At 26.2% G+C, this 22,269-nt stretch overlaps 6 protein-coding genes across 6 annotated transcripts in view; 3 read left to right on the top strand and 3 right to left on the bottom strand.

Moving 5' to 3' along the window:
- The first annotated feature begins 8,143 nt into the window (after window positions 1-8,143).
- LOC105360296 (protein FAM32A-like) lies at window positions 8,144-9,185 on the top strand. The gene is made up of 3 exons (XM_011497172.1): window positions 8,144-8,336; window positions 8,790-8,922; window positions 9,004-9,185. Exons 1-3 carry the CDS (start codon window positions 8,251-8,253, stop codon window positions 9,124-9,126), a joined length of 342 nt encoding a protein of 113 aa, XP_011495474.1. The 5' UTR covers window positions 8,144-8,250; the 3' UTR covers window positions 9,127-9,185.
- Window positions 9,186-9,910: 725 nt separating this feature from the next.
- Window positions 9,911-13,301, bottom strand: udt (protein undicht). Its single transcript, XM_011497171.1, has 9 exons — window positions 13,094-13,301; window positions 12,590-12,838; window positions 12,361-12,518; window positions 11,836-11,983; window positions 11,249-11,675; window positions 10,949-11,103; window positions 10,634-10,873; window positions 10,225-10,457; window positions 9,911-10,042 (listed from the first exon to the last, which is right to left on the bottom strand). Exons 1-9 carry the CDS (start codon window positions 13,146-13,148, stop codon window positions 9,941-9,943), a joined length of 1,767 nt encoding a protein of 588 aa, XP_011495473.1. The 5' UTR covers window positions 13,149-13,301; the 3' UTR covers window positions 9,911-9,940.
- A 72-nt stretch (window positions 13,302-13,373) lies between these two features.
- RpL7A (ribosomal protein L7A) lies at window positions 13,374-15,215 on the top strand. The gene is made up of 6 exons (XM_011497168.1): window positions 13,374-13,466; window positions 13,941-14,055; window positions 14,123-14,272; window positions 14,352-14,572; window positions 14,657-14,779; window positions 14,957-15,215. The coding sequence occupies exons 1-6, from the start codon at window positions 13,452-13,454 to the stop codon at window positions 15,137-15,139; spliced, it is 807 nt and encodes a 268-aa protein (XP_011495470.1). The 5' UTR covers window positions 13,374-13,451; the 3' UTR covers window positions 15,140-15,215.
- A 56-nt stretch (window positions 15,216-15,271) lies between these two features.
- On the bottom strand, window positions 15,272-19,541 carry Vps53 (vacuolar protein sorting 53). Its single transcript, XM_011497169.1, has 13 exons — window positions 19,455-19,541; window positions 18,911-19,311; window positions 18,714-18,834; window positions 18,481-18,617; window positions 17,771-18,221; window positions 17,235-17,581; window positions 16,603-16,755; window positions 16,405-16,530; window positions 16,248-16,326; window positions 16,038-16,186; window positions 15,792-15,957; window positions 15,538-15,684; window positions 15,272-15,455 (listed from the first exon to the last, which is right to left on the bottom strand). Exons 1-13 carry the CDS (start codon window positions 19,539-19,541, stop codon window positions 15,294-15,296), a joined length of 2,526 nt encoding a protein of 841 aa, XP_011495471.1. The 3' UTR covers window positions 15,272-15,293.
- Window positions 19,542-19,765: 224 nt separating this feature from the next.
- Gem2 (Gemin 2) lies at window positions 19,766-21,368 on the top strand. The gene is made up of 5 exons (XM_011497167.1): window positions 19,766-20,198; window positions 20,283-20,367; window positions 20,453-20,611; window positions 20,703-20,993; window positions 21,234-21,368. The coding sequence occupies exons 1-5, from the start codon at window positions 20,089-20,091 to the stop codon at window positions 21,324-21,326; spliced, it is 738 nt and encodes a 245-aa protein (XP_011495469.1). The 5' UTR covers window positions 19,766-20,088; the 3' UTR covers window positions 21,327-21,368.
- A 91-nt stretch (window positions 21,369-21,459) lies between these two features.
- LOC105360291 (ubiquitin-like protein 4A) overlaps window positions 21,460-22,269 on the bottom strand; it is a 968-nt gene continuing 158 nt past the window's right edge. Inside the window, exons 2-3 of the mRNA XM_011497166.1 lie at window positions 22,117-22,222; window positions 21,460-21,839 (exon numbers count right to left, since the gene is read on the bottom strand). Coding sequence (XP_011495468.1) covers window positions 21,565-21,839; window positions 22,117-22,222 — 381 coding nt within the window. The 3' untranslated portion in view covers window positions 21,460-21,564. The remainder of the gene's footprint in view (window positions 21,840-22,116; window positions 22,223-22,269) is intronic.

Below are 22,269 nucleotides of genomic sequence, written 5' to 3'. Positions count from 1 at the left end.
TGGAATGAGACGACATTAATAAAACTTACTTATAATATACATAATGCATAGTATATAAAAAACGAACACTTCTTCAATATTCCTCCGAAGCAAAGTAATTAAGCTAACACGATTGACTTACAAATAATATTTTAGATTCTGTCATAAAAACAGATTAAACAGACCATTACGATATGTAATTGAATTGACGCTAATAATACCAATATACAATTTTAAAATGTTCGATTAATTATTCATAGCTTGTAATTGCAATTGATAATAGTGTAAAGTAATTAATATTTACTGCTCAATAGTATAATATAATCCATTTTAAAATAACAAATGTCAATAATATTGCTACTATTGTTATATTAAAATTAAATATTTGACAAATAGATAAATTCATTTTTATAATAGTTTTTCAATTTTATAATTAGTATTTTATAATACTTGACAGCTGATAAAATTTCAATACATTACTTAGTTTACTTAATGCAAAGAAATTTCTTACAAAAATAATCTTCTTCACGAGGATGTATTACAATGACAACGAGAAATCTTTAAAAAATTATAAAATTCACCTACGAGTTAAGGAAATACGTTCTTTACAACCATCCACGTCAATTATGCTCATAGCAATCAATTAATATAACATTTTAATTGCATGTAATTTCAAGTATTTATCACGAGATATGCTCTTAATAAATATTGAAATAACTAATTTATAAGGAAAGAATGTATTAGCATTTAAATTCTAATCTTTTAAAGACTATTGTTGTGAAATATTATTAATTTAGAAATAAGCAAAAAATTTACACACACAAACACATTGCTTATTTCTAGCATTAATAACATGTCTCTTTAAATTTCAAACAAGTTATTACGGATTTCATATGAAAAACTAAAAAGTCATAAAATCGGTATTCTAAATTCGGTAAACATTTTCTTTTCTACTAGTTTCTAGCATAAGCTATAAATATAAATATAATAATTTACATTTAGTTATATCAACAATAAGAAATTTTTAATTTTATTCTTCTTTATTTAATGAATATTCTTAAACTATAACTATTTATGTAGATTGAAAAATTTGGAATAAAATCTTTTATGTTCATTATATTACGGATAGTAATTATAATACGTTTTCCGTGTTTTAAATGAATTCGGTATGTCAACATTTTTATTTCATCAAACTATATAGAAGTAATAACAATATAATAACTTAATAATAATATAGTATGAGTTTAGTTTAGTTATTATTACTTTTTTATTATTATTATTTTTATTATTTAGTCTCTCCCATTTGTTTCAAACTTATTCTTTACAATTCAAACATACACATGTTTTAATTTTCATGTTATAAAATCGTTCTTTTTAAATAATAATAAACATTTATGATTTTTATACATATTTTTTGAAGACAATATATATTTATTTTTAAGTAAAATGATGATTTTAATATGATTATATTTTGTAGAAATTTGTACATTCAATCGACGTCTATTTAATTATTTAATTAATAACAGCTTTTCATTAACAGTCAATAGAATTTCTGCACTAATATTGAACTAAAAATCTCTATTGCAGTATGAAAAATGAAAAAATTTTCCGAAACAAAAACATCCTAAATAAATTGCATTTTCGCATACTACTAAGATAAAGATAAAGATTTCTGCGATTGGTTCCGTCATCTCGAGTCATTAGCACGGAGGTCACCTGAAATAGTTTCACAGGAAATATCTAAGCATTTATCTTTTTGTTTTATTTATTCATGACACAGAGCTAATATAAGATTCCTTGGCAATATGTTTATTATACGTTTGTCATATTTTTTAATAAATTTTTTGCATCGATAATAAACCATTAATTACATGTTTATCTATGCAGTTATGAGAATATTGGAACGAACATTTTAAATACACTAATATATATATATATATATATATATATATATACAAAAATTTTTATTAAATTTTATTAAAAAAATCTTTTTCAAGTTAACTTAGGCAATTTAAACTAATTAACAAAAAGTGTTAAAATTATCATTGATAATTTATAGTAAAATTCAATCGATAAACTATCTTTAAATAAAATTCAAATATTTCCAATTTTCACTTCTTAATTGTTTAGTGGATTTATACATTCATAATTACTTGAAATATAAATATTCTTTTAAATGTACTAATTAAACAATTTATAGCAAGTTAAAAGTTAATCGTTGATCCTCGTTTATAATAATAATTTTTTAATTCTTATGGCTACTTATCGTGTATCAAACAATATTGACATTTAAATTTCTCATAAATAGCTGTTCAAGTGATATTTTCATAGAATAAAAAATCACCATATTATCGATAATATACTTAAATTAAAATGATTGATTTAAAATTTTGCTAGTTGTATAGAATTATAATATAAATTATTATATTATGCATATCAATTTTAAGACAATGCTACGCTTTGTTCAAATTAAGATTAATAAGAACAACATTCAAATTCCACTTTATTAAAAAATTAAAATTTAAAGCTTATATTTGAATATTATTATTTATAATCATCGTCTATATTGAATATTCATATACTCATTAACTGTCAAACATAAAAATAACGAAGAATACTTATACAATGACAAAAGAAGCTGAGATCCCGTTCGCTTGTAGAGATCTCAAGTTTTCATGTGCATATGTTGTGCTTGTAAAAGATAAAATCAAATCAGAGATTTTCGATTTCTTCATTTTACTTCCACCATACATTCTCGTTTATTCTGCGAATAATTTTCACAATCATCTTCTGCATAAATACTACTTTTAATACGATAGCTGATTTTTTATGAAAAATTTAACATCTTTATGAATATATCTTTTTTTATTCCACGCACATAATCATTACATAAAATAATAATATTCTGTCTAGAACATAGTACCTGTGCGCGCGCGCGTGTATGTATGTGTGCGTGTGTTTTTTTTCGTGTTTTACTTTTGAAAAATCTTCAGTGTTCATTGACGTTGATTAAGTTACTATTCATTTAAATGTATATATATATATATATATATATATATGTTACTTTTATCTAATTAATACTGTATTATATTAATATATCAATATTGATATAATTTTTTTATAAATTTTCTGTTATTAATCTTATGTTTATCCTGATAAAGTGATTTAAACATGACATTAATAGACAACCACTTTTGAAACTAATAACCCAGATGTTTATTATATTTTATGTAAATTACTTTATGTTCCCAATGTTATATATGTTGATTATTAAACAAGTGAATTAATTTAAAAGAAAAAACACAAAATTCAGTGAAAAAACTAAGTAAAATCCTATGATATTTAATATAGTTCGTAAAGATCATAATAACTCTATGGTTTTATTTATTTATTACTTATAACAATTATATTTTAGATGGTATACATATGTATGGATTTAATAAATAGTAATTATATTTTATATTTGATAGACTATGATTTATACTATCATTAATACACATTCAGTACTGATTTCTTTTTTAGAATTTAAATTTCGGATATTAGTATCACCACTGGCTTCTATTAATTATTAAATTAAAATTTGACATGTAACAGAAATATTATTTTCTTATAAAATACTTTTATTTATTAAACAATTACAAATTACCTTAACTTATAATTATAACAGTATAATTATAATAGTAATGATGAAATGCTTTTTACTCTAGAGATTTTGAAGTTCGTTATTAAAATGTAATCTATTTGACGATACAAATATATATTTTTACAAACTATTTTTATATACACTATCTATAATATTTGTAATCAATTTTATTTATAATACAATATATATATATATATATATATATATATATATATATATTTATTATCATTTATCTGTCATTTAATCGATTCTAATATCAATTGCAAATAATTTATCTGTATAATTGCATAAATTGAGATTACAAGTCTCAATGATATTTGTCTAACAAAATAATTCTCGTATCTTCGCTATAATGAAGAAATAATTTCCATTACCAAAAGAAAATGCTCTATCAATTCTATTTGATGCTACAGATAAAGTAACAATTATTCATTTATCATGATATTTCATCTATAAAAAATGTGATATTTAATCTATATTATTGAATTTTATATTAATTAAAAATAATTTTGTATCTACTATTTCCTATAAATAAAATTCTTAAATCTAAATTATTGTACATTGTGAGTCTATGCAAATAATATCAAATAAAAATAAATTCAAAGTCGAAAATGGATTTTGCACGAATTTGGGTGCGCGCGTGCGATGGAGTAACTCAGAACCATCGTATTTATGTAATTTACGTCAAATACATAATGTCAAGATCTCCGACAATTGAGCAAAAACGTAAAAACGAAGGTGTGAAAACCCTTAATGCCTTAATAATATTCAACGACGTTATTGGTGTCAATAAAAGACCAACCACTCTTGCATAGTGTTAATAGATATTATAAATAGTACTAGTAGTACTAAAAATAGCTGTAAATCATAGTTATAATCATAAAAATAAAGAGTTTGTGATACTATAAATAGGCAGAATCACACGTGAATAGAATACTTGAGGATAAATTATGTCAATAAATCATGCGATTCATAAACGAAAGTAAAGATAAATGTGCAATTTTCCAAAGTAAAAATACAATTGGATACGCTAAATGTTCGGTAATATTAACATTTTCTGAACGAATTCACAATAATGCAGTCGCCTTTATGACATAGTCCTTGCATATTATATATTACAGAGCAGCTGCTCTCGATAAGAATTATCAGTCTTCTTACGATGTCCAATCTCATGCGAGAGAATCCCAACCCTTGGAAACAAAATCGAAACATATAGGCTGAAGTCCAGCGAAGACCTAATCATGATGACCAACATATGGCCCAGTTCATCGAAGAAAGGAAATTCCATAGACTAGGTGGATGAGCGGAGAATCGAATTCCGAGTATTTGAAGAATCAACATTCTTCAAATTCTCGAAAATAGCACAATGGAAAACGATCGAACACGCGGCGAAGCAAAATTCCGGTAAAAATAATTAGCAGTCAACCAGAATCAACTATATCTAAAAAAAAAAGCTACGTACTATACTCTGCATAACGAAACAATGTTCCCTATATACTGCTTTTCCTCTTAAATTCTACTCCATCAATAATCATAGAGATGATCATCAAGAATTGATGTTCTAAATAATATCTAAAATCATATAGGAATTGAATGTTTGAAGATAAATTTGAAGATACACGAAAATGAAGATTTTTTCCAAAGTAGCAAAGTAATTGAATGCGATAAATGTTCCGTAATGCACGTGTCTCCTCCTGAACGAATTCATAATGATTTTTTCAGTTCCATAGATACTGTTTCACCTTTTAGTTTGTAGCCCATCAATAATCATAAGAATACAGAATTTGTCATGATAAAAATAACTAAAATCTCGAGCTAAATATTAATAGAATATATTTGATTTGATTAATTTTTTAATTGAAACAAATATATCTTAATATATATATAGTAAATGATAGATTTTTATTGATTTTTCTTTAAGATGATTTTGATTTATACAATAGGTTTTATAGCGATATTTTACATTGGCTATGAAGAATATTTATTTTTTAAGCAATCGAAACTTAAAAATGTTGACATACCTTATATAATTTAATATCCATACTTGGTTACTTTGTAACACATTTTTCTAAAAATCAGACGTTTCGAAAAATAAATGTTCCTTTTTACAATAAATGTTTGGATTAAATTTTACTTTAATCTGGACAACAGATTAATACATTCCCAACTTTTATGCAAACTATGGGTAGATAATTTAGGTGACATTCGTTCTGAGTCACCAACCACATTAATATATAAAATAATAATGAATTCACATTAACTTATAAACGGGAAAATTTGAGTCTTTATATTCAAGTGTACAAATAGAAAAAAAATTATGTTTAAACCATGATCAAAGGGAACAATTATTCTTTTGTCAGATTTTACATATAAACTATAATTTTCGTAAAAATGATTTATGACTAATAATTTTAATAATCCTTATGTTTTAATATTTAATAATCTTTCGAAATACTTTCTTTAATACACATGTTTATACATACATATTTATACATTGGTTGAACTCTTAAGTAATACTTATTATAATATTTCAATGGTAAAAAATGTTATTATTCTACCTATTTTAGTTGTTCAAAATTTGTAAAATAGTTACAAATTTATATTCATATATTATTATTCTATTTTAACAATATTTTTCAAATTATTTCATAGTAAAAATCATAGCCAATTATACTGATAATTTTTTTATTAGAATAAAAAGGTAAATATATACTATAAATAGGTCTTGGCTGATAGAATCTTAATTAAATACCTAAAGACAAAATCAGAGTGATAGGCAATATAAATGTACATAATCACTTTTCTTCTTAAATAACAAAGCATGTTGGTAGATCTTGTTAATATCGTTTTTTTTTAGATCTTTTGCTATGCAATAGACCAAAAGTGCATACAAAATTGTACGTGAAATAATAAAATAAACACTTGCGATTGCAACGGTCTATTATCTAGCAACTAAAACTGAAAGAAAACATCCATTAAAGCCGATTCAATACATTTTATCCAAGAGGAGAAAGTTGGCAGTTCCATGCAAGAAGGAGATAGTGAATTAATTTGAGATATAAACAATGAAAAACTAAATTTATTAAAATATACTCGCAATTACGTACGCAAACGAATAACAATATGGGTGATATAGATTTGAAAAAATTATAAATTATTTTCTTATTTATAGTCAATACCGAACCCCAAATAACTAACTTTTTACTTTCTTTAATATTCATTCGACATTTTAAAACTATATCTTTATACATTTCACAATTAAAATTAATTAAATTATTTTATTTAAATACATCTACTACACAGATATTTGTGTTTATGTTTTTCATTTCACAATTAATATGCTTATTATTTATATTTGTGATTAATCAGATTTGAATAATAGCTATGACATATATATAATTCAGAGTCGCAGCTCAAATAAATTGAATTGTATCACTATTAATTACTTCCGTATAATAAACAATAATGAAAGCCGTCAAAAGTTGGAAAATGTTCAGATCCTCGATAATCAAAGGAATAATTAAGTTTTAAATCATTATTATGAGATTTTTATAATAAAAATGATATAGAAACAGTTATTATCTACATTATAATTTAATGTGCATCAAAAATTAAACTCTAACATTCAATTTATTGAAAATTAAAAAACAATATTGTAATAGATATTTATGATAATACTAACATCCATACAAATAAATTTTAATACGAAAATTGTATAGCGTAGATTTATATATATATATATATATATATATATATATATATATATATATATATATCATGTTTTATTATGGTCATGAATTTTAAAACAACGATAAATTATTTATAAATTATGAAGAAAGATATAAAATATTTATGTCACATTATATAAATTGTATTTTACATATTGCATTTTAATTTATCTGACTACAGATTTTATTTGAATGAAAATAAAAAAAAAAGCATTACCAAAAATTAAGTGTTATTAGCACGATTAAAAAAAAAAAAAAAAGAAAAGAAAAGACCCATTATTCGATAATTAATTAGATTTATTAATTCATTAAATTTTTTTAATTTATATGACAGATACAATAGCAACTGCTTATTATGCTCAATATATTCATGTATAAATTACATGAACGAATTGCGATTGAACTATAATTTCATTAATTGTAAAAAAAAAATTGTAATTATTATTAAAATTAAATGTGATATAATAAAATTAAGTGATAAGAAGCAATTATAGTATGGATTAGGTTATTCATTCTTGAAATATACGTTAGAATAATTCCATTTTAAATATGATTAACGGCAAATTAATTAAAAAAAAAAAAAAAAAAAAACGTAGTTCTGCATATGTAGATATTAAAGGCAACATATTTATATTTTGATTTTCGTATTATACGTTTACATAATTTTCATATGAATTAGATCGTACGGAATTTTTAAAAGGATTAGTCGACCCATGGAATCTGGATTGCGAATTGCTTTCATTTATTTAATGTCCGAAAGCGAATTCCTCAACGTTCCTCTTTTCTAATTCGTAATTGCCTGACGTACGTATTATCTTCTCAGCGATTTATTATTGATATTGTAAGTAATTTACGTATTTGGCAGATTTATTTTTGTTGAAAAATAAGGAGTTGATTAATATGCCTCCATCGAATGAGGAAGATCCATATCAACATGTTGCAAAAGGAACATTGAAAATAAAAGGCACGGATACGTCAAGCAAGAAGTAAATATTTTTCTCGATTTTAATATAACCTATGCAGTTGTTATAATGTTTAAATATATATCTTTGTAAAAGAATGAGAATAGATGGTTTATAGTTATTTAACAATAGCGATCGCAATTTCCACTTGATATTTTCATGATAAACGTCAAATTTACATTTATCCAAATAGTTGGAAAAATATTTGTTTACATGGGAAAAAAATGTACAAGCTTCTGCAATATTAGAAAAATTTTATTTATTTTTTTATTTTTTTATTTTTTTTTTTTTTAATGAATATATTTAATGATAAGTAAAAGTATTGTATTTACGATCGGTACTATTGTATTCATTATAAAAAGATTAATTGTAATTTTTATTTTTTTTTTAACATATATGCATTATAAAATGATATATAAAATAGCGATTAAAGATTAATACATAAATTAAATATCTTCTGTGTATTTAATATTGTAGGAAGAAGAAGAAAAATAAGGAAATGAAAAAACTTGTAGAAGTTGCAAAAATTATTGAAGAAGAAATGCCTGAATCAGTTACAGTGAAACGAACAAAAGCGGAACTTGCATTTCAGAAGATGAAAGAAAAAACAGTAAGAAATGATAACATAATTCATATCGCTTGATAATTAAATTTAAAATTTAAATATTTAAGATTTAATTTATTTTTACAGCAAAATGAACGAATAAAACAAAAAGCTTCTAAAACTCACAAGCAACGAGTCGAGGAATTTAATCGCCACTTAGATGGCTTAACAGAGCACTTTGATATTCCTAAAGTTAGTTGGACAAAGTAAACTGTTACTTTATTGTTACTATCGAATGCTTTCAATATATTTTACAATTTTCAATAATACTTTTAATGTATTATTGTACTTTAAAATAATGTAGATATTTATTTTCATATACATTTGAAATGAGGATCGTATTATGGATATAAGTTAAATATACAACTTGACTTATTTCTTAATTGTATTATATTATACGTAATTTAAAAAATACACTATAAAAATAGAAATCTGTACATTAAGTCTGTACAAACGATAAATAAAATCGCATGTCAAATGACATTGTTTTTTAAAACCACATGTAGCAGGTTCTTTATTATACAGTAATAAACTTATTATTTTTAAAATTTGTTCGTTTACTCATATGTATTCAATACATATAGATTTACTATTGCATTGTTAAATTCTTATAATTAGACAGTATTGTTAATAATATAATTTTTCAATATATTTTTTAATAATATCCTTAAATAAGTTGTTTAATATCAATTTAGATATTAAAATAGGGAAAAATAAATTGATATTACTGCCCAATTATTGATATAACTATGCTTTCTCAGGCACTTTAAAATCTCCTATATTGCATATTACACTAAAATGGACGGAATATATAAATACTTTAAAATTACTTTCAATAATACAAAAAATATTGAAAATAATATGCTCAAATTTGATGCATCAATGCAATTACCTAACTCCCATTGAGTACAATTCTTATTGATAAAAAGATCCAAAGGAAAGAATTTATAGTGTGATATTTTTAAACAATTTTGATTTAGTAAAAATAAGCAATAAATTATGATCATCTAAATAATTAGTATTTCTAACCATAATGAAATACTTGAATGTAATTTTCACTTCGTACCCATGGATTACTACCGTCATCGAAATGCATTGGACATTGATCTCGTTCTCTTTCGTATTCCTACAAAAATGAAAATTATTGAACTAAACTTTTATATCTAAATTAAAACTGTATTTAAGAACATATCTGTCTCATAACCGTTTTCCTTGCACAAATTTTACAAATAATTTTTATTAAAAAAAGAAGCGTACAAATATGCAATAAACTTCGATAAATATTATTATACACATTTCTAAACTTACGACTAAGTCAAGGGCGACTGCAGCACCCTCGGTATAGTTCCAACTGGTCACATCTTGCTTCACATCGCAATAAGGGCCGATAGCTTGTGACATAAGAACTCTATTCAAATCAGCTCTTTGATATACCCAACAATGATATTTACTGTAGGGATCAAGTTCGTCAAATGTAATTAGGTATGATTTCAAATTTTCTTTGTAATAACCAATACATTTCATCTTATAGTCAGGCCAGCCTATAAATATACAAATAATATTTAGACTTATATCAATAGTAATTAGAGAAAGTATAAATGAAATATTCTGCATTATTTTTCATTAGTCAACAATCATATCTGTATCACTGTTAGTTGCAAAAAAGAAAAGAAAACGTTGTTAAATTAATTGCTTCTATTATTTTAATTATACTTACTGTATATGTCAACTGGACGTCCTAAATGATCAACCGATAAACAATAAGTTTCATCAATTGCAATTTCCTTCTGATCAGTATCGCATACTGAAAAGTCGGAAATATTTTGTTTACAATAAATATTCGGTCGAGGTGTATCTGTAACACCACCGATTATTCTTGTTTCAAAAAGAACGTCGCCCTTTTGTTTGAACATGAATTTTCCCGCAACCGGACATCTAACTGGTACCGGATCCTTCGCTAAATTCAAAGAAAATGATTAATATTTACAATGAAAAGACTAAAATCGATTAATTATTAATTATTGATATTAACCTAAAAATAAATCATATTTCCATTCAACTTTATTCTTAAATTGCACCCACGAGCAGACTGTATGAAAATCGTCTTTGATAACTGCCAAGCCTCGCCTATATCTAATTATATTATGATGCTGTGGCACAAAATCAAAGCAAACGTAATCTTTCTGACTGTAAATAAAAAAGAAAGTAGCATACTATTTAATAGGTTCTTATTTTAGTATTAATTTGAAGCTCCTTGGTAAAAAATGATGCCAATTGTCAAATTCTTTTTGTTTCTATTATTTGCAAATATAATATTTTATCTATAACTTACCATCCGTCCACGGTTAATCTCGCCATCATCACTCTGGAATCTCTCTGCTCGCGACAAGTATAAATTGTTTTTCTATATCTTCCAACGTCTGGATACCAAGTCTCGATAATGTGCGTTTCATTGATGAAGACATCGGCATCTATGTTAGCTGTATTAATCCAATTTCCTGTCATGTTTTGAGGTAGCCGACATCCAGGCTCTACAACTTCAGCTTTCACAGGAGTCACACGAAGACGCTCGGGACTCTTTTCCACCGTTTTCAAAGTATTGCACTCAGCCGTTATTGAGACACCTATGTAAAGGTCATCGTCTCGATTTTTTAGAAAACAACGATACTTTTCATCCTTTCTCGATTCTTTTGTATTAGCTACAGCAAAGAAGTGATTTTTGTCAACAAACCAATCACCCAAACAACTGTACTCGACCACTACGGATGAAATATGAAACGCAATTTATTACAAATAAATAATATATTATATCCCTTATAAATAATGTATATATAAATAAAATATAAATAATATATCCCTTAACGATAAGTTGCAAAACTAATATGAAATTTTATCTATAAGAAATGCATATACAATTACCTCCGTCAAAAGTTCCTTTCATACCAGGACATTGTTTATAAGTTATATTAAATTTTTGATTGGTTATAAAAAATTGTGTTCCTGCTGTTTGACACGAACGAATTTGGGCCTCTGGATTATTACATTCTCCAGTAAATCTAAATCGATTCTAAATACAAAAAATAAATTGTTTATTAAGCAAAATGTACCATCAAATTTTTTGTAATAAAATAATTTTCTAAATAAATTGTCCAAGTAAATTAGTGTCATTGATAGAAATAGTAATACAAAGTAGATTTTTGTATTCATACGTATTGTTTATGTTGATATTTTTAGGAAATCGATGCATAAATAAAAGAGAATTTATACAATACATTTATATATATATATATATATATATATATATATATGACATTCATTTTTTAATTTGTGATGGATTTAAAAAATTACATCTTCGTTATTGATTTTAAGTATTAATTTGCAAATTTATTCACTTGACACAAACATGATAATCACATACTATAAACATAATACAAAATTTTATACCTGATAAGCAAATTGCCATACACCTTCCAATGAAGATCTACAATTAACAGGTACATAATTTTCTGAGAACAAGGTAATCAATTGCTGATCAGCTCGTAAACCTTTACAGACATTTTCCACCGTGGGTTGCATACCCAATGGCAAATTCACACAACTCACTAAAAACAACATCAACTTTATAAATATTTAAATTCTTCTTTCAAAAATATGTTTCAATATATCTACTTACTTTCAAGTTTTTCTAATACATTTACAGTGCGCACAAGAAGTTTAACGCAATGATAACAAACATCTCGCTTAAAGACAAATGTATAATTGACGTGAAATTCTTCCTTCATATCAACGCAATAACCTCTTTTGGACATTGTTTCGCCATTGATTTCTGTTAATGTATTTTGCCCATTTTCCCAGGAGAACCACGCACCTCTGATTATAAGTGGAATTTGACACGAACTCTGATCTTGTGCAGTAAATATAACTGAAAATTTTTAAAATACCTTCCTTAAAATATTATTTTGAAGAAAATATATATAAGCTCATTATAATCAATAATTTATTATTGAACAATGCCAGAGTATGTGCTTTTTTTTTTTGCATAAGTATAAATTTTCATACATTTTTTTATTTATGTATTTAAATGATATTTCATTCACTACATCAGTGGTAAGTGGAAAATATTTTATAATCAATTGTTGATTATTTAAAAGAAAAAGTCAAAACAACGGTAACTTACCAAAGGAAAACATTAAGCATAGCAAAATATGAAATTGTGTCATTGGGAGGCTCATTTTTATTTTATACTTTTTGAATGACAATTTATCCTTATTGTGTCGTATTTAAAAAAGAATTTAAGCCAAAAGGCAACGTGAGTAAATAAGAAAATAATCAGACAACGCCCATGTTTGAGAATTGAGAACCGTTGGCGCCGTTTTCAATTTTGTCCACTTTCAAAAAGTCTTGTCGTCGTCGAGTTCTGGACGTTGCGCTCACATGTGAATTTGCTTTTAATCAACGACGGAAGGGAATTTCCGAGACAACGTGTTCTTTTCTCTTGGTACTTCTTTGAGTAAACGGTATAATCGAAGGCAAATATGGTCCAAAAGAAGGTAAATTAATACACTTTTCGTAAATAAATAATGTTTGTTATTAGTTTATTATTTATGCTCATTTTTAAAGTATATTTAATTAACAACTCGCAATCCACTGTGCGACAAATAGTAACAAATATTGTGTACGACTTAACCTAAGAAATAAAATGTGATCTACTACTTTTCACCCTCCGAAATTTGGACATGTAGATTGTTTACGTATTCTACCCTTTCATTACGAAATATCTTATTAACTGTGTTTTAAATTATATTGAAGAAACTTCTTTACGAAATTTATATCTAGTATGGAATAACCGCCACGATCTATTATAATTTATATCACAATTGCGATGTAATGATTTTGTAATTTTGTTCATTTATACGTAATAATTAATGCAGTTTTTATTAATATGTATAAAATAAAAGTTAGTCGTAAGTTCGTTTATTATCTTACAAATAATTTAAGTTGCATAAAAACATTTATTGCTTTAGCCGAAGAAGAAAGTAGGAAAGAAGATAGCTGCAGCCCCATTGGCAGTTAAGAAGGTCGAGCCCAAGAAACAAACAAATCCACTTTTTGAAAAACGTACAAGAAACTTTGGCATTGGTAAGTATCAAAATTATTAGGTATTTTAAAATTAAATTGCAAATAACAAATTTTTATCCCATTACAGGCCAAGATATTCAACCCGACAGAGATCTAAGTCGTTTTGTTAAATGGCCAAAGTATATTCGTATTCAAAGACAAAAAGCGGTTCTTTCAAAACGATTAAAGGTTCCTCCACCCATTAATCAATTTACACAAACCCTTGATAAACAAACTGGTAAGTAAATTGATAATAACTTGGTAATTGATTAGTGTTTACTTTATCTACGTTAATTAATGAAAAATTTTTATTCTAGCTACACAGTTGTTCAAAATTTTGGAAAAATATCGTCCAGAAACAGCTCTTGTTAAGAAAATAAGGCTAAAAGCAAGAGCAGAGGAAAAAGTAGTTAAGAAGGAAGATACGCCAACTAAGCGACCCAATGTTCTAAAAAGTGGAAGTAATACAGTTACGACTTTGGTCGAACAGAAAAAAGCTCAACTGGTTATCATCGCACATGATGTCGACCCTATCGAAGTAATTATTCAAAATTAACGACTAACAACAAAAATTGATTATGATTTGAAAAATTTTTATTTAACAAATATTTTTGCTCTTTAGATTGTTCTGTTTTTACCAGCTCTTTGCCGTAAAATGGGTGTGCCGTACTGTATTGTAAAAGGCAAAGCTCGTTTGGGTCGTCTTGTAAGAAGGAAAACGTGCAGTACTGTCGCTCTATCGCAGGTACAGTTTATAAATATATAATAGTTTGTACAAATTATAAAATGATGAATACAATAGAGCCAATCCAATGATTGTTTGTGATATATTCTATTACCACTGATTATCTTAAATTTGAATATGTATGATTTTCCCATAGTAAGTAAATATTTTATTAAATAAATAAAAAATTTTTCAAAGGTTGATTCGGGAGATAGAGCAAACTTTACCAAGGTTGTCGAGGCCATCAAAGTTAACTTTAATGATCGTTACGATGAGATCAGACGTCATTGGGGAGGTGGTTTACTGGGTAGTAAATCAGCTGCTAGGATAGCCAAATTGGAGAAAGCAAAGGCAAAGGAACTTGCACAGAAGCAAGGTTAATTTTAAGTTGTCTATGATTTTTATTAAAAAATGTACAACAATCTATTAATAAAAACAGACAATTCTGGTAAATTCAGTTTCCCTTATTTTATTAAGTTAATTAACATAGACTTAATATTAACTGTACAATTTTTTTTTAATCTACATCTTAGTCTTACATTCTCTTTTTAATTAATTTTTCTAATCTTTTAATTCTTCCTGCCTCGTGTTCTGGACTCTCTTGCACAATATTTGCTCTAAGCTCGCTCGATGAGTCTGCATTTATCCGTTGCTTAAACTCCTCCAATAACTGAACTTGTTCGATTTTCCGCAAACCCTAAGAAAAATTTATAATCACAATATTATTTTACGTAATTGTGAATTTCTTTCGTAATTTTGGTTATATAAATATTTTTTACTTTCATATCCAATATTTTTTGAAATTCTGGTATTTTGAGATCCGGTAATAATTTTCTACACTGGTCGGCGAAAGCGCTTGCAGATTCTGTTGGTGACATTACAATTTTAAGAATCATTTCAGCGTTGGTCATACCTTTAACTACAACCTGTATAAATATGTTTTTAATGATCGTTAAAAAAATTTAGTTTTAATACAAGATTACACGATTAAGAATAAAATAAGAAAATTTATTTGAATGGAAGTAGTAGTAACCTTTGTATACGTAGCTGGTGCTTTTCTGTGAATTTGGCAACCAGTCGATGGAAGATCTAATAAAGCAGTTTTTAACATATGAACATCTAGCAATAATTGTTCTGCTCCCACTGTATTAAGAGGTTTGCACTTATATATTTGTTGAGTTAATTTAGGAATGAAGGAGCTGTAATATACATTTAATAATTTGCAATTAAATTATAATATGAAAAAATAAAAAGATAATCAATTTATTTGTGTGTATACCTAACAAATTTAACACAAAGTTGTGTAAAATATTTTCTGCAAGAGGACAATTGATCTCTAATAGTCGGAATGGTTTGACAAAGATGAGCCACTATTGTACTCACATAACTGCTTTGATCACCTACGCTTTCAACTGTACTCCACTGCATCTATTTCAATTATAAACATAAATTAATTGTTTGAACTAAAACAATTTGTTTAATTACATACCCTTATCATGATATTTAAAGGTGGTTCACATGCTAATTCCAAATCCTGGACTAATAATTGAATACAGTTTGATATTACTCTGAAATAACATAATTCTTAAATTTACAATTTACTTAGAATTAAATTGGTAAGTAATTAAATTAAGTAATAATTTTACCCATGAAAAATATCTTGTTCTTGAGACAAATTGATCTTGTCTGCATATGTCTTATCAGTTTTCAAACGAAGTTTTTCTTCCAATTGCTGTGTTGTTTCAAGGCAATATTCTGCAGTTGTTAAAATACTGAAAAATAAAAATAAATTTAAGAACAAACAAAAAGGAAACAAGTATGTTTTAAAACAAGTTATGGCTAACCAACAAATACGTGCTTGCTCTTCTTTGTTAAACCTACTACTTTCACCTTCCTTCAAAAAACTTTGAAAATTTTGAATAAAGCCTGAAGTTGATAAATCTCGAAATTCTCTTGTTATACTACTTACGCTTGATCCAATACTAGCCCCACCAATTCTAACAAAAACACAAATTTATTTATATATACAAACACATATATATATATATATATATATATATTCAGAATATTTAAGTGTTAATTATATTTATACAGTGATTTTCATAATGTCTAATTTAAATTTTAGAATAATTTATTGATAGTTATGAAAAACATTATATTCATACAATAAATATATTTTTCTACGATATCTATAATTCATGAAAAGCTGTTTATTTATAAATAATATTAATATACTTCATATATTCTCACAGTAAAATTGTATATAAAATTTAAAATCTTTATTCAATAAAGACTACGAGCTGAATTGTACTAAATCTATATATTATGATTATTGTATGAAATTAATAAAATCTTTTATGCTTGTAATCTTAAATAAATGTGATTGAATAATGAGATTTGATAATTGTAAGAAGTTATAATAAAATAATTGTAATAAAATATTATTCGTTAACATAAATGAATAAAATTCACTAACTTTGGCAGATTACTTTGCAAAATCTTCATAGCGTATTCACGTAAATATTTCTGAAAAGTCTCAGCCAGGCTTAACATAATCGATCCAGAACTGAGCTGAGTACATTGTAACATACACTTCTTATAGAATACAAATAAGTCTGCGCACGAAGAAAGTACACTGCTCGGACCCTCTATGCCCTCGTATGCCTGAGCACCAGGTGGCTGAGCTTTACAATCCGCCATAAATTTGTCCACGAGCTCGAATAAGTTTCGATCCAAACTCTCTATGTAAATGTACAGATAAGACTCGAAACAGTTGCCTATCAAGTTAGCAAAAAGGCTTGGCATTGCTTTATCTTGTTCCACCTTCAACATTGTAGGAATATTATTAATCAATTTTAAGTAATGAGCTTTCTTTTTTGAATAAAATAAAATTATACAAATTATTATTATTGGCAGCAATTTAATTCGTTCGTGTATTTTGTTAAGCACCTTATAAATATTGTATCGATTGAAAGTCGAGTAATGGTATTTTCAACGATAAGTAAAACTTACTTTCTCCGTACTTTCCTCTTCGAATGGATTGCCTGGTACGTTACCATCGCTCGTAATGCTTGCAGCTGCTATCCCAGCAACTTTCTTATCCTGCTTAGTCGGGTCTCCTAACGTTACACCCGTAAATCTTTTGGATAGCAAATTTTCGAAATTCGTTGTGCGCTGAATAGCATATAATAATAACTTGACGTCTATCTCAGAAGATCGTTTGTGCATAAGTTTAATGAGATCCTCGCGCGTTATGTGGCAGAATTGAACAGCTATGCGTTCGGAAACCTCCCAGTCTTGTGGAAAAATGCTGCCGAACTTCGATTCAAAGTCAAGGAGGTGCTTTTTAATCCAGGCGTAACGTCGATCGATTTTGTCTAGCCAAGCGAAATCCTGATTTTCGTCAAATAGGTGGGTATACTCTTGTAGTTGCTTGGCCACAAACCAAACTAACAGCTCTTTCCTATAAAAATTAGATTTCAATATGTATTAATTATAAAAATTATTATTTCGTGATTTTAATTATAACTATAAAAAAAAAAAGAAGAAGATATAAAAGTAAGGATATGAAATTCTAATTGTAATGCAATAAGATAGAATACAGCTGTATGGAAGTTTTTACTTTAAAAGAGAACTCTATGTTTTTCTTATTATTACTTAATCGATTATGATATTTAATCGGTGACTGAGTACATTTTATTTTATCAGGTAAAATATCTTACTTCACTTTTGGATCTAAAGCAGAAAGCACTAAACATCCTTCGGTTAATTGAGTAAAATGCTTGAGATTCTGACCAGAAAAGGCCTCTTTGAAGTCTGTTGTTATTTGCTGAGCTAACTCAATATGAATTTGTTGCACCTAAAATTAAAAAAAATAGATTCACAAAAAATCATACGCTAATCGAGCATTTTTTCGAGTGTTTTTAAATAAAAATTTTTAATGAAAATTATTTACTTGATCGGACAATTCTTTTATTTGGGGTATATCCATGTAATTGTTAAAATGTTGCATTACTTCCATAGTAGCTTGCAACGGTAAAATAATCTCTCCATATTGTTTCTTTCTTGTTAAATCTCTATAATTAAATACATTATATTATTAGGATAAATTAAAATTTAATCTTTCAAATATAATCATAATGATAAGCTTACTTTAATGTCTCGACTCCATCAACCAGCATATGTAAGTGATTTAAAGTAATGATAGACGATGTTAGATTTTTTTTTGCAAAATCTAATTGCTTTATATCTCTCGTTATTTCTTTAACGGTTTCTTCTGACTGTTCAGCCTTAGATTTAATATCTTTAATTTGTATAAATAATTGTCTAATAGCCTTTTGTGCATCCTGTAAAGCTGTCTTTCCATCCTGATTATTATTTGTTTGACCTCGCACAACTGTACGAATTTTTTTGTCTATACAACGAATTTCTTGCTCCATTTTAGTAATAACATCATCGATATTAGAAAGCGATTGTTCAGTAGGAAATAAAGAATTGATGTAATCCACAGCATTGAAATCTGGTTGATCTAATGGATCGTTGCTTGGACAAACCTATAATTATTTACAGGTGTATATGCATATATATATATATATATATATATATATATATATATATATATATATATAATTTAATATATAATAATATCGAGATTATAAACAAATACAGCATAATATGATATAAAATAATTATTCACCTTTTCAATTACCGCTTGCACACTAGGTGGAAATTTATAAATAGCAGATTGTAAATCTTCAATATTATCATCTTCATTAGCTGACATTTTAGAAAGAAATTTAAAAGTAAAAAATAATAATATAAACAATACAAAATCCAATTCAATACATTAAAACAAATAGATTTTTATTCATTCGATTTAATTTGACGTTATTTAAATGGAAATTGCAATATATGTTTGTGTGTGCGCGCGCGGCGTGTGTGTGAATGCATATATGTGTGTGTGCGCGCGCGCGTATATGTGTATATATATATATATATATATATATATAAATAAAGGTTATCAACGTAAACCTTAAAACGTGTGTTGTTTTTGTAAAGTAAAGTTGAAAAGGGCCACAACTATGACGTACGAACTGTTTCTTGTGATATAGGTTTGAATTTGTGATAGGTGTGCATAGATTAAAGATGGACCGTTGTTTCACTCTATACGCTTCTTTACATTGTACATTACCAACACAATTTTCATTTTTCTAGTTTCGAAATAGTGAAATTTTGAGACCTTCGATGCGAATTAATGTAGTACCGAATGTTTGTATGTATGAGGTTATGACGCGGCTTTATTTGCCATATAATTTGAAAAATTTAATAAAATGAACGAACGATTTAAAGAACCCGTGTTATATGTTGGAAATGTTAGTGAAAATGATATTAATACATCTGGTTTTCCAGCAAATGGCGAAGAATACTTAAAAAGAGTCATGTAAGTTTTGAAAAATATATTTTATTTTAAATAGTTTATATGTAATTTATGTACATTTTTAGACTAATCTATGTAATTTTATAGATTAGAAGCCCGACAATGCGATGAAGTTGTATTTGCAAAGATTGATGAAAATCGATTAACAAAGCCAACGTTAAATGTTAAACCAGTTAGTTTAACCAATAGTTAGTACCAATAGAAGACTTATTAATGTATCATTTTTTTTTTAACACATTATCTTTTCATTTATACAGTTACCAGAATGTGCAAAAGCACCAGAATATATTAAACCAACACAAGAATGGCAGAAATGTCAAATTGTAGATTTTTCAAATACAAGATTGTACATTGCACAAATAAGGGATGAAATAACAAATTATAAGCGAAGTAAAATAACATTCAATAATAAACTGGTATGTAAATTTAATGAGTTAAACATTTTTAATTATAACACAAGTTTGAAGTAAATAATTGCTGGACGAATTGATTATTTTAATCTTACAGCCAAATATTAAAAATCAAAGTGGTTGGATTAATATATGTACTGACTCTAACGAAGATAAATCTTTATACATTGAGCCGACGCTCAGCGTTATTTTGACAATGAATCAATCAATGATCGAACAGGTTTTGGAATATTTGATTGAATTTCTTGAAGATCAGAAATCGGTTAAACCACAATTAGGCAGATGGTTATATGCACTTTTGGTGGCTTTAGAATTGCCACTAAATCCAGACATGTGTTCGTGTTTAAGATCTTTGGCAAGAACATGTTCAGAAATAAGATCTCATTTGGTAATTATTTTTATTCATGTTTGTTATTATTAATTTCAATACTACTTTATATATATATATATAAAAAAAAAAAAAAAAAACACTTAATATACAGTTACAAATCAAGCTTCTGTAGAATTTATAAGAATTAAAATCTTTTTAAAAGATTGTAATATAAATACAAGGATAATTTAAACATTGTATTACTGTATGAAAGCTGCAGGATATTCTAAATTTAATATATCTATATCTAAATTTCAGGATTCTTCGGATGTAAATGATGCTTTATCATTGAATTTATTTATCTGTTTAATCGCAAGATATTTTAGACAATTAGATTTAGCAGATCCATAATATTTTTATTGTCTTATAATAAATTGTATGATTTTTTTAATAAATAATTTATGACTTCAGATAAAAATAAATATTACTGTACGTTTAAATTAATTTTTTTGTATAATAATAAATCAATATTAAAATCAATAAGTGTATCATAAACAAATTGTATTATAAACAAAATCAGGTAGATAAGGTAATGTTACACTGATATAACAAAATGACTTATTAAAAATTAAGTATTTCAAATAATAAATTAAAATTTATTTTCTTGATCATGAATCAGTGCCGTTGCTAACCTTTCCAAATCGTCATAGCTAAGATGATTTACTTTATTTTGCAGATCTTTCGTAGTTTCATTCGCTATCGTTAAAGCATCAGCTTCTGAATAATATGTTTTTAGTACTTTTAGCATTTCTTGTTTAAATTTGTATACTCCATTTTTACTACGTGACGTTTGCAAATTCTTTCGCACAAGAACTAGCTTGCTGCCATCTTTAATGCCTGGATAAAAGATGATTTCATTCTCATCTAAAATATAAATATATTGAAATAAATAATAATCTATAGTAAATTAATTATAATCGTTGTACAACAATTACTTTATCTTTTAAACAAAGAATATATATGACAACACATTACACGGGAGAATGTTACAAGTTCATTCGCCCACGCTTGTAAATGCAAATGTGTTTTTTAATTGGGTCTTATGAATTTCATAAATTGTTCGATCGAATAAGGAGGAGAAGTATCGAAATATTATGAAAATTATAAACTAATAATGTGAAATGTGATAAAGCAAAATTACCTGTGAGTGCCTTTCCTAAATACAATAATACCTGATGAGCTACTTCAATGCCCAAACGATCGAAAATCTTTTGTTTTACCTGTAGTACTGTGTCCGAAGGCAATATCTACATATAAAATAAAATAAAACGTAAATAATGTTTTCTCTTTCTTT

This window comes from Ceratosolen solmsi, unplaced genomic scaffold (genome assembly GCF_000503995.2).
Source record: "Ceratosolen solmsi marchali unplaced genomic scaffold, CerSol_1.0 scaffold13, whole genome shotgun sequence".
NCBI lineage: Eukaryota > Metazoa > Arthropoda > Insecta > Hymenoptera > Agaonidae > Ceratosolen > Ceratosolen solmsi.
This window is presented reverse-complemented; position numbering and strand designations above follow the sequence as displayed.

Excerpts from the sequence above, each read along its gene's own strand:
- LOC105360296 (XM_011497172.1), top strand. The coding sequence starts at position 8,251 with ATGCCTCCATCGAATGAGGAAGATCCATATCAACATGTTGCAAAAGGA. Across the intron at positions 8,337-8,789 it reads ACGGATACGTCAAGCAAGAA|GAAGAAGAAGAAAAATAAGG; the intron begins GTAAATATTTTT and ends TTAATATTGTAG. Across the intron at positions 8,923-9,003 it reads AGAAGATGAAAGAAAAAACA|CAAAATGAACGAATAAAACA; the intron begins GTAAGAAATGAT and ends TTATTTTTACAG.
- udt (XM_011497171.1), bottom strand. The coding sequence starts at position 13,148 with ATGAGCCTCCCAATGACACAATTTCATATTTTGCTATGCTTAATGTTT. Across the intron at positions 12,519-12,589 it reads TGTATTAGAAAAACTTGAAA|TGAGTTGTGTGAATTTGCCA; the intron begins GTAAGTAGATAT and ends TGTTGTTTTTAG. Across the intron at positions 10,043-10,224 it reads CAGTCGCCCTTGACTTAGTC|GAATACGAAAGAGAACGAGA; the intron begins GTAAGTTTAGAA and ends TCATTTTTGTAG.
- RpL7A (XM_011497168.1), top strand. Across the intron at positions 14,273-14,351 it reads AACCCTTGATAAACAAACTG|CTACACAGTTGTTCAAAATT; the intron begins GTAAGTAAATTG and ends TTTTTATTCTAG. Across the intron at positions 14,780-14,956 it reads GTACTGTCGCTCTATCGCAG|GTTGATTCGGGAGATAGAGC; the intron begins GTACAGTTTATA and ends AATTTTTCAAAG.
- Vps53 (XM_011497169.1), bottom strand. The coding sequence starts at position 19,541 with ATGTCAGCTAATGAAGATGATAATATTGAAGATTTACAATCTGCTATT. Across the intron at positions 19,312-19,454 it reads TGCAAGCGGTAATTGAAAAG|GTTTGTCCAAGCAACGATCC; the intron begins GTGAATAATTAT and ends AAATAATTATAG. Across the intron at positions 15,685-15,791 it reads CACCAGCTACGTATACAAAG|GTTGTAGTTAAAGGTATGAC; the intron begins GTTACTACTACT and ends ATATTTATACAG.
- Gem2 (XM_011497167.1), top strand. The coding sequence starts at position 20,089 with ATGAACGAACGATTTAAAGAACCCGTGTTATATGTTGGAAATGTTAGT. Across the intron at positions 20,199-20,282 it reads GAATACTTAAAAAGAGTCAT|ATTAGAAGCCCGACAATGCG; the intron begins GTAAGTTTTGAA and ends GTAATTTTATAG. Across the intron at positions 20,368-20,452 it reads CAACGTTAAATGTTAAACCA|TTACCAGAATGTGCAAAAGC; the intron begins GTTAGTTTAACC and ends TCATTTATACAG.